Source organism: Cynara cardunculus (genome assembly GCF_001531365.2).
Source record: "Cynara cardunculus var. scolymus isolate 2C chromosome LG 13, CcrdV1, whole genome shotgun sequence".
Taxonomy (NCBI): Eukaryota; Viridiplantae; Streptophyta; class Magnoliopsida; order Asterales; family Asteraceae; genus Cynara; species Cynara cardunculus.
Window position 1 is genome coordinate 15,672,688 of NC_037540.1, and position 12,138 is coordinate 15,684,825.

The window sequence follows — 12,138 nt, forward strand, 5'->3', positions numbered from 1 at the left end:
TTTCTACAATGAATTCTTTATTGAAATCCGGTAAGGCCAACACCGGCAAACCCATAATAGCAGCCTTTAACTGTTGAAAAGCTGTTTCGGACTCCTCATTCCATTCAAAACTGTTCTTTTTTAATAGTTGGGTCAAAGGAAAAGCTAATCCTCCATAACCCTTCACAAATCGTTGGTAGTATCCCGTAAGTCCTAAAAACCTACGAAGTTCTTTAACGGTTCGTGGAGAGGGCCACTTCTTAATTGCTTGCACCTTACCAACTTCTGCCTCCACTGCTCTATGAGAGATCACGTGCCCCAAGTATTCGACCATATATTGCCCAAAAACGCACTTCTTACGATTTGCCATCAAATGATTGTCGCGAAGAATTTGAAGTGCTAATGACAAGTGATAGGCATGGTCTTCTGCGCTATGGCTGTAAATGAGTATATCATCAAAAAATATGAAAATGAATTTACGAAGATGAACTCGAAACAACTCGTTCATAAGAGCTTGAAATGTGGCCGACGCATTGGTGAGGCCAAAGGGCATTACAACGAACTAATAATGTCCCTCATGTGTTCGGAATGGCGTCTTCTCAATGTCTCCCTCTTTCATTCTAATCTGGTGATAACCAGATTTGAGATCAAGCTTTGAAAAATATGAGCACTGTTTAAGTCATCAATCAATTCCTCTACAAGTGGGATAGGGAATTTATTAGCAACCGTAGCGTGATTTAGTGCGCGATAATCCACACAGAATCTCCAACTCCCATCCTTCTTAACCAACAGCACCAGACTCGTGTATGGACTCTTACCATGCAGCAAACATTTCTTGTACTAACTTTTCGATCTCATTTTTTTGTTCATGGAATAACGATAAGGTTTGGTACTTATAGGAACGGTATTTGGAGCGAGGGAATGGTGTGATCATGACGTTGTTGTGGGGGTAAACTGTTGAGTGACTCGAACACGTCGGAGTATTGCTCAATAACCTCTTGGAACATCAAGTTTGATTCTTACTCTTGAAGGACAACCTTTTCTTGTAATGAATAAGATCCACCAACAGGGCCTCTTCTGTGGAATGCCACAATTTATAGAGAGATTTTAAAGAAACTGTAGTTGTAAACCAGGTTCCCTTTGATGACAATTTTAGATCTATCAATTTTGAACTTCATTTGCAATGCCTTCCAGTTGACTTTCATGTCACCTAAAGTTTCAAGCCACTGCATTCCAAGTATGACATCAGTGCTACCCAATTCTAAAAGCAAGAATTTTGTATTAATTCTTAAATTTGGTAGTCGCAATTCCACCCCTTTACAACAGCCTCTGCCTTTTACGACATGACCGGTACAGACCTTTACCCCGAAACTAGGAGCCTCTTCTATTGGTAATTGTCATCGAGTAACCAAATCCGTAAAGATAAAGTTATGGGACGCCCCACCATCAATAAGAACGATCACGACTTCTCTATTGATGTGACCCTGAATTTGCATAGTCCTCGGTGATGATAAACCCACCACAGAGTTTACTTGACAACTTGATTGGTGGAATCACAATGTCTTGACATCCCTCAATTTCGTTTAGGTTAAACACGCCAACCTGTTCACTAGTTTCTGTAGGATCATCTTGGAGCAAGAGAATATGTAATTCCTTGTTCTTACACTTGTGACCGACTCGATATTTCTCATCACATCGAAAGCAAAGTCCCTTCGCTCGTTTGTCTTGAAGCTCTGTCTCCGTTAATTTGCTGGTCACTCCAGATTCGGGTCGTAAAATGGATGTTGGACTAGTACCTGTACTCTTCCTCAACAAGGATGGAACACTAGTGACCATGGTACTGTAAGTTGGTATTGAACGGAGACTTGAATCGGTGAAATTAGGGGAGGGTTTGTACGATACATTATTCCCTTTAACGCTTCCAGTCAAACGAGAATTTCAATCCTCAACCAATTGGGCCGTTTTCATGATTTAGGCTAATCCTTGAGGCTTCAACAGTCTAACCTCGGCCTGTATGTTAGGCTCGAGTCCATTCATGAAATTACACTCTAACACTCGATCTGGAAGATCTGATAGGGAAGGCGCTATATTTTCGAAGGAATGCCGAAATTCGTGAAGGTTACCTGTTGTCGAAGCGCTAAAAGTTGTTCAAGGGCGGAACCACTGTCAGTCAGCCTGAACCAATTGATAATATGCAATTTTAAATCATCCCATAGCAAAATTGAACGACGACCATCAGCCCAGTGGAACCATGCGAGAGCCTCACCTTCCACACATATACCCGCTGTGGCTACCTTCTCCTTATCATCGCAAAGTTGAAGTGCGAAATAGCGTTCGGCTCTGAAAATCCACCCATCCGGATCAATTCCATTGAACATTGGTAACTCTACACGTCGTAATATCCAATCAGATGGAATAAATCCTTGAGTTGTTGGTTTNTTTATTGAAATCCGGTAAGGCCAACACCGGCAAACCCATAATAGCAGCCTTTAACTGTTGAAAAGCTGTTTCGGACTCCCCATTCCATTCAAAATAGTTCTTTTTTTATAGTTGGGTCAAAGGACAAGCTATTCTTCCATAACCCTTCACAAGTCGTCGGTAGTATCCCGTAAGTCCTAAAAACCCACGAAGTTCTTTAACGGTTCGTGGAGAGGGCCACTTCTTAATTGCTTGCACCTTACCAACTTCTGCCTCCACTCCTCTATGAGAGATCACGTGCCCCAAGTATTCGACTAGATATTGCGCAAAAATGCACTTCTTACGATTTGCCATCAAGTGATTGTCGCGAAGAATTTGAAGTGCTAATGACAAGTGATAGGCATGGTCGTCCACACTATGGCTGTAAATGAGTATATCATCAAAAAAGATAGAGAATGAATTTACGAAGATGAACTCGAAACAACTCGTTCATAATATCTTGAAACGTGGCCGGCGCATTGGTGAGGCCGAAGGGCATTACAACGAACTAATAATGTCCCTCATGTGTTCGGAATGTCGTCTTCTCAATGTCTCCCTCCTTCATTCTAATCTGGTGATAACCAGATTTGAGATCAAGCTTTTTGAAAAAATTTGCTCACTGTTTAAGTCATCAATCAATTCCGCTACAAGTGGGATAGGGAATTTATTAGCAATCGTGGCGTGATTTAGTGCGCAATAATCCACACAGAATCTCCAACTCTCATCCTTCTTAACCAACAGCACCAGACTCGCGTATGGACTCTTACTAGGCTGAATGATTTGAGCAACAAGCATTTCTTGTACTAACTTTTCAATCTCATTTTTTTGTTCATCGGAATAACGCTAGGGTCTGGTACTTATAGGAATGGTATTTGGAACGAGGGGAATGGTGTGATCATGGCGTCGTTATGGGGGTAAACTGTTGAGTGACTCGAACATATCGGAGTATTGCCCAATAACCTCCTGGAACATCGAGTTCGATTCTGATTCTTGAAGGACAACCTCTTCTTGTAATGAATAAAGATCCACCAACAGGGCCTCTTCTGTGGAATGCCACAATTTATAGAGAGATTTTAAAGAAACTGCAGCCTTTTATAAACCTGGTTCCCCTTTGATGACAATTTTAGACCCATCAATTTTGAACTTCATTTGCAATGTCTTCCGATTGACTTTCATGTCACCTAAGTTTCATGCCACTGCATTCTAAGTATGACATCAATGCTACCCAATTCTAGAGGCAAGAATTTTGTATTAATTCTTAAATTTGGTAGTCGCAATTCCACCCCTTTACAACAGCCTCTGCCTTTTACGACTTGATTGGTACCCACCTTTACCTCGAAACTAGGAGCCTCTTCTATTGGTAATTGTAATCGAGTAACCAAATCCGTAAAGATAAAGTTATGGGATGCCCCACAATCAATAAGAACGATCACAACTTCTCCATTTATGTGACCCTGAATTTTCATAGTCCTCGGTGATGATAAACCCACCACAGAGTTTAGTGACAGCTTGATTGGTGGAATCACAGTGTCTTGACATCCCTCAATTTCGTTTAGGTTAAGCACGCCAACCTGTTAACTAGTTTCTGTAGGATCATCTTGGAGCAAGAGAATCTATAATTCCTTGTTTTTACACTTGTGACCCACTCAATATTTCTCATCACATCGAAAGCAAAGTTCCTTCACTCGTTTGTCTTGAAGCTCTATCTCTGTTAATTTCCTGGTCACTCCAAATTCGGGTCGTAATATGGATGTTGGACTAGTACCCTTACTCTTCCTCAACAAGGATGGAGCACTAGTGATCGTGGTACTGTAAGTTGGAATTGGACGAAGACTTGAACCGGTGAAATTAGGGGAGGGTTTGTACGATACATTATTCCCTTTAACGCTTCCAGTCAAACGAGAATTTCAATTCTCAACCAATTGGGCCGTTTTCATGATTTGGGCTAATCCTTGAGGCCTCAACAGTCTAACCTCAGCATGTATGTTGGGCTTGAGTCCATTCATGAAATTGCACTAACACTCGATCTGGAAGATCTGATAGGGAAGACGCTAAAATTTCGAAGGAATGACGAAATTCGCGAAGGTTACCTATTTGTCGAAGCGCTAAAAGTTGTTTTAAGGGTGGAACCACCGTCAGTCAGCTTGAACCGGTTGATAATATGCAATTTTAAATCATCCCATAGCAAAATTGATTGACGACCATCAGCCTAGTGGAACCATGCGAGAGCCTCACCCTCAGTTATATACCCGCCATGGCTACCTTCTTTTTATCATCAAAATGTTGTAGTGCGAAATAGCATTTGGCTCTGAAAAATCCACCCATCCGGATCAATTCCATTGAACATTGGTAACTCTACACGTCGTAATATCCAATCAGATGGAATAAATCCTTGAGTTGTTGGTTTCGGGGAACTAATTGTCTCTGGAGAAGAAACGAAAGTAAAATTAACATCACCTATTGGTTTCGTAACCGGATTGCCACCAGATCCACGTGATTGATATGAACCACCAGATGTACCCGCTGGAGATGAGACCTTCGGCCCTTGTAGTATCAACGTATCCAAATTCCCCACCGTGGATTGAATCCTTTGATCTAAATCATCATTCTTTTGGTGTTCCCTGTCAAATTGGTGCGAATTGCCTGAACACTTTCTTCTAATGCGTCCAATCGATTGGCTTGAGATTTGGGAGGCATGGTCGATCAGAGTCGGTCGCTCTTATACCAATTTGATAGACCCAAACAATTGTAATCATATTAATGGCAAAACTGAACTGATTACAATGAAAAATCGAAGAAAGCTATATGGGAATTCGAGAGCCCATTTTTCTCCTACACGATCAAAGGATCACACAAAATCTGAATGAAATCCCATGCCAAAACCACACACTTGCCATATATTATTCTCATTGCCTTCTTTGTTATATATCCAAAATTACCCCCTCGACTTTACTCTCTATTTGACTTTGGACACCTCCTCGAATATACTTTCGTAATTGGAGGCTTATCAGTGTCTTTTTCAGTCAATTTTTTTTGAAAACTATTGGATTGTAATCAACACAGTTTGTTATGCATCCATGATAAGTTGATTGTCAGGACACAGGAGTTAAAATTTAGAATACTATATGTATTCCTTACATGTATCCGTCCTTATATGCATCCTTCCACTACTGCTTGTGCAACTTGATTTTCATCAAGTTCTAGTATTTGGATGTTTGATTTTTTTATAATCTATCAATTTGTGCAACTTAGTTTTCATCAAGTTCTAGCAAGTATTTTATATTAGTCTTTGCTACAGTTAGTCGGCTTTCAGAGCTTCATTTCTTTTCCGATGAAGAGAACTTGATCCTTCTTCAGATTGGAATTAATAGTATGTGCGTGTTTTTCTTCCGTTGTGGAAGTTATATCCTTCACAAATATCTTTCACTTTCATTTTGATTTGATATGGCCAACTTGAGACGCTTTTGAGAGTCACTTATCATTTTTTTTAGATTGCCAATATGAGTTGAACACTCATGCTAAAATCTATTCATTAACATGCAGAAAATAGCACCGCTGCTAATGTGTTGCATGAAAACTTCAATACATTGATTCAGGCCTGCTATATTGAAAGATGCCCTGCTCATGAACCATTTCTTGCACCAGAGGAAGGAGATGCTCCTGCAAAGAAACGAACTGCTAGGTCTAAGGTAACTACYATTTCTCCAACTGAATTAGCCAATTGTTGCTTTATCTGTATTTCTTTCTGGGCGAAACCAATTCTAGCTGTTCCTCTGTAGTTGCAAGTCATAATCAAGTTAAATAGGAATATTGTCATCACATATATGATATAAAGCCTCAAATATTGCAAAATACCGCTCATACATGGTACTTTAGAAGCCGGACACTCCTTGTCTGCTGTCTTGGTGGTATCRGAATTATGAGAAGTTGAGAAAACCACTCATTGATATTTCAAGAACACGGTTGCATTTTGAAAAGTCATCATTGCCCTTGCTTATCCCCAAATGTTTTGGAAGACACTAATATTGTTAAAGTACACATGACAGGATGAACCAGCCTCTTTAACAACTTAGATCCTTTAATCCTCCAAATGTTATTAAATTTTATTTCTTATCTATGTCGTTTTCCTCTTTCTTTCTTTATTGAAGTAATTTTCCTCTTTTTCTTGAACCTCCTATCTTCCATGGCATCTTGCTTTCATGTACAAGACCACCACTGCCACCATATTGCAATATTACTGCCTCTTATGAGCAGCAACAACAATCTATCCTCTTTCCTTACTCATAGTATAAGTATATAACACACACTCTAGGAATGGCAAGGGAGTGTGACTCTGTGTATGCCAGTTTATTGTGATTCTACACTGTTAATTTTTTTGGCACATTACTTGATGGATGATCCCATTTGCTACCCAAGCCCAAAGGTGTGGGTTTTCATGTAATGAACAATACTTGTGATTACCTGTACACCCTTCTTTTTTCCAATAAACATAATAGAAATTAAAATCAAAATAATAGAATGTTAACATAGTGGGTATACTAATATGAACCAGATTTACTAGACAATAAAAATAAAAGCAATGTAGAAGAAATAATAGTCGGTTGCTTGATTAACAAGAAGACGATTGGTAACTAGCTATTCGAGAGGCTAGACTTTCCCAAAGACACTCAATATTTTCTCCCTACCCTATTCTCCCCTCTTTCCCCTATTTATTAACAGCCCTAATAACCCTAATTGGCTTGGGCCTGGGTTGGCGCCTAACATTATCCCGCTGCCGAAGAACCACCTTAAGGACAAGGTGCCCCATGCCCAAGTACATTATGGTTATTAGGGCTGTTAATGAATAGGGGAGAATAGGGTTGGCAGAAAATATTGAGTTTGTCTTTTGGAGAGTCTAGGCTCTCGAATAGCTAGTTACCTATCACTTTCTTGTTAATTGCATCCAACTAATATTTCTTCTACATTTGCTTTTTTTTTATTATCTAGTAAATCTGGTTCATATCAATTGGTATCAGAGCTTTTGATTCTGATTGACTTTGGCACCCAAAAATCAAGGAGATCGCTTGCTGGAGGAAACCGCCCAGGCGATGGGAGGGCAATTGAAATCTGTCAAGGGGAGTTTGCAATCCATGAGAGCCGATGTGAAAGCGCTTTGCGATCATGAGGCTGGGAAAACCAAACGAATTGACGATCTAGACAAGGGAATTCAAGCAATTATAGGTAAACTGGATTCACTACTCCAAGCGGGATATGAYAATTCCACTCAAACAGGAGGGTCGATTCAAGGTTCTGGTTTGGGAGGAGGTCCAGAATCGCAACCCAAAGGGGGTGTTAATTCCCTGTTCTTCGTCCATTCAGATACGGGAGGAACCAGTAAACCTCCACATCAGGAATTCTTTTCCGACTGATTGGAGATTGCAAAGTGTTGAATTACCTATGTTTAATGATATCGATCCAGATGGATGATGGATGCTTAGGGCAGAACGTTATTTTGCACTTCAGCKTTTTGAGGAGAAGGAGAAGGTTCCCACTGCAGGGATTTGTATGGAAGGCGAGGCTCTAGCGTGGTTTCATTGGGCCAATAGCAGGTGTCCGGTTCTGGTTTGGGAGGATTTGAAACTGCAACTCATCAATAGATTCCGACTCATAGACGGCGGTTCTTCCCTTGAACAACTTCTAGCCCTCCGACAAACAGGTACTATTTACGAGTTTTCTCATTCCTTCGAACTATTAGCATCCTTCTTTATTGAATATCCTGGAGAAGGTGTTTGAAGGTAATTTCATGAATGGACTCAGGCTAAAGTTTGATTATTATGGCCACAAGGTCTGGCCTAAGTTATGGAGACTGCCCAATTCGTTGTAGACAGAAACTCTTGAATGCCTGGGGGTACTCGAGTAACTGGTTCGGGCAACCCCCCTATGACAACCATCTGACCGGAATCCTGAATGACTAGAAAATTAACCGAGGAAAAACTCCAAGATAAGAGCGCGAGAGGCCTTTGTTTCCGCTGTGACGAAAAGTATGGAGTTGGGCATGAATGTAAGAACAAAGAGCTAGAAGTGCTCCTACGGTGCAATGACCCCACCGAAGAACATAAAGGGAAACTCAATCAACTCCAATTTGAATTTTTCCCACCTTGAGGACAAGGTGGTTCTTTGGGGGGCGGGTATGTTAGGGACCCAAGCCCAATCCCAATCCCATTAAGGTTATTAGGGCTGTTAATAAATAGGGCAAAGAGGGGAGAATAGAGTAGGCAGAAAATATTGAGTTTGTCTTTGGAGAGTCTAGGTGCTCGAATAGCTAGTTACCTGTCGTTTTCTTGTTAATCAAGCATCCTACTATTATCTCTTCTACATTGCTTTTATAATTTTATTTTAATCGTTTAGTAAATCTGGTTCACATCATATACCTCAGGTACTTCCTTAACTCATATCCTCTCTATTATCCGTTCTYAAAAAAGAGTAAAGTATATAAAAATAACCGTTATACATGTATTTGTGTGGGTACCAATGGTTGAGCAAATATCACCACCTCCATGCACAGAGATTTGAGATGGCATATATACATGTGGGTGATGATGTTATCTGATGACATATACATGGATGAAGCTGAGTTGATTTGCAAATTGCTTTTTTTTATTAGAATTCACATGCAGAGGCACATGCTGACCTGCTGGTCCTCCTCCAAGTTGCCCCTTGTATATGTTATCTGTCTTAAGCTCGTTTCTCTAGTTTGTAACTTTGCAAGTAGCTATGCTTTCKGAATTAGCTGGAAATTACGACGCTAGTTAGTGGTAAGTAGCATTAAACTGTAGAGTGAACACAATTGACATATGAGAGTTGGAGAAGAGAGAGAGAGACAGGATTTTGACTGCAATTAAACCAAAGTATGTGTATCATTTGTAGGATAAATAGCTGGTGTTTGACAGTTTTTAGTTGAAGCATGCRGATGAGTTACTTCTACGACAATTAATACCAGATATACCAACTATTTTTTCTTTCCAGCAAAATATTCGAACTTTATACTTGTTACTCCCTGTAACTGTCCATCTTTTATTTGGTATGCATATCAAGGAGCCTTAGTGATGGGACATGGAACTTTTTTTTTTTAAATCTAAAAAGATCTGTGTTTCTGCTGTCTTCAGCTATAACCTTTTTGTATCGAATCCTAAAAATTTTGATCTGTCAAAGTTTTTTGTGTATAGTTGTATGTAAGAATACTTGGATTTTTAGAAGACTATACTTGTTTGGGGATGTTCTAAAAARTAAAGGACGCTGATGTGAAAAAGAAGGGAGTAACCATGTTCCCATTTACAGATGGCTTTCTGAATTGYCTCAAACATGTGCAAGTAATTTGGTTTTCTCAGATGGGTGATGTACCACAAACCTTAGAGGCACGTGCATTAGCGGCTGCGGCTCCCATGGAATCAATAAGATTTTTAGTTGAAGCAGATACATTGAGCAATGGTGCCCTTGATGACAATAGCAAAAAAAGTTCTACTACAGAAATTGTTGGGGAAAAGGTCCATCTGCAGCTTTGTTTTCTTTCTTTCGGTTCTTTGATTTGTGTAATGTTATTCCAAGTCTCTTGACAATAACCTGTATTGACACATTGTTTTCACAGCGCAAACAAGATTCTTTGGAACCCAAACCAAATAAAGAAATACTTTGGCGCGTCAATTTTGAGGAATTCGTACGACGTCTTCGGCATAAGGTTGTTTTCTGCATAGTTTGTGGGATCTACTAATTTATGACAATTGTTTCTGCAAGTCTTGATAACAAAGTTACTATCTATCATCTGTTCTCTCTGATGTATGTGTAACCAGAAAAAAATTCAATCCTGGGAACATGAACCTCTCTCTCTCTCTCTCTCCCCCCTCCCACTCGATATCTTGCATCTCATTCTTTCTATGCACAAAGACAGCACCGATATATATGTTTATAAACCGCACCAACATATATGTATGTATGCATGTATGTTGTATATATATTTCCTTCTTTGTTACTTGTACAAAGATAGCACCAGCATATATGTTTATAAACCAAACCAACATATATGTAGGGTTTGGTTCTGGTGAGAAGGAGAGTTAAGGTGAGAAGCGTAAGAAGGGATCTCCACCCTTGGATGCACATTAGGATGAGATGCACCGAGATGCACTAGATCAATCCCCGTATCAAGCGCAATTCATAGGTGGGTTTGAGATTTAAAGGTGATCAAGAGTCAAGATCCCTTTTTACGCTTCTCACCATAACTTCCCTTCTGACATGATCCTTCGCCAATGTATGTATGTATGCATGTATGTATGTGTGTGTGTGTATATATATATATTCAGAGATTTCTTAAAAAGGTTTTAACTGCATCCATAGCCAAGTGAACATAAACAACAAATACATATTTAGCCTCAGTTGATGAGATAACATGGTTTATTCATATTAATGTTCACAATTATATGACTTCATTTCGGCGCATTAATATTTTCTGCTTATATTTGTGGTGTACAGTCTTGTGTTTCCCATGTGACAACACGCATSGACAGTATAGCTGGCATTGTTTTAAGTGCAATTTTTGAGGCAAGTAGAAGAGAAGAAACTAAAGTGAAAATGGAAAAAACAGGTTAGATTTATCTCTTCTTCAATTACTGCATCTTTTTTTATGTCAAGTTGAGTATCAATCCGTGGTTTACATGGAGGCCAACCCTCTATGTTAGGCATTTACCTTTTTCTTCTTATATCTGGGATTCTATCTACATTTTGACACTTTKGGTGTAGTAACTTGCAGGTCTTAACTAAAAGTTTATTTTTGCATCATCTGACTGCATATATAGTTATTTTATCTTTATTTACTTCCTGTAATGCAATTAATTCCCATATATGCTACACGAAGAAAAAAATAATCCCTTCCCCAGAAACTTGTAAGCATAATCGAATTCTCTTAGATTTTTGCTTGTAGAGGTCATGGCAATTTGTTGTTRATAAAAATGCAAATGGTTGTTATGTATGCATTACTTGACCTTCTTATTGCTGGTTGTGGAATATCTACCAATCACAAACGTACTTTGGCATTTGGCGAAGCCAGCAYCTGAGCCCACAAAGCCTAGCCGCACTGCCAATGTGCTATTAAGCCTATGCCTAGAAAGCCTCAGTTACAGTCTGAACTTACCTATCCRAAGCGTTTTGATTCCACTGCCATTTACTATTGCTTCAATCCTTACCCTGACACCTCCTATTATTGTTCTGTTAGAAAGTTCACTTGGTTGAGAATCCAATTTCAGCAGATGGAACCTCTTGTTTCTTACATTTTTTAGCTAAGTGGTTTCTCATGTTTCTGTCTGATTTGTGATCCACAGTTCCCCTTCCCATGAACACTATCTTTGAGGAAGCAATGAAAAGTGAAGAAGGTCGGAGTTTGACGTTAGAGCGTGTTAGAGCATCCCTTGTCCAATTGGGTTGTGAACTCCCCACACTTGGAATAGAYGAAACATATAGTGTTGGTACTGAATTGCCTTACYTYAAKCCCATTCTATTTCTTCATTATTCAAGYACATATATGTTTGGAGTTATTAACCCTATTAWCGAGTATTAATGTGTCATYGGTATGTTGCACAGACTTGAAGAAAATCATTGATCAGGCTCAAGCCCAAGAGGTCCTTTCTGTTTTATACATCATATTATGAAGAAAAATGATTTTGAAGTCTGACATGT

General features: G+C 39.5%; 1 protein-coding gene across 1 annotated transcript in view; it reads left to right on the plus strand.

Annotated features, from left to right (window-relative positions):
• Positions 1 to 12,110, plus strand: part of LOC112524816 (DNA-directed RNA polymerase III subunit RPC3) — a 19,203-nt gene extending 7,093 nt beyond the window's left edge. Inside the window, exons 6-11 of the mRNA XM_025134765.1 lie at positions 5,980 to 6,125; positions 9,804 to 9,959; positions 10,061 to 10,150; positions 10,939 to 11,050; positions 11,784 to 11,927; positions 12,043 to 12,110. Of these exons, the coding sequence (XP_024990533.1) occupies positions 5,980 to 6,125; positions 9,804 to 9,959; positions 10,061 to 10,150; positions 10,939 to 11,050; positions 11,784 to 11,927; positions 12,043 to 12,110 (716 nt within the window). The remainder of the gene's footprint in view (positions 1 to 5,979; positions 6,126 to 9,803; positions 9,960 to 10,060; positions 10,151 to 10,938; positions 11,051 to 11,783; positions 11,928 to 12,042) is intronic.
• Positions 12,111 to 12,138: the final 28 nt, after the last annotated feature.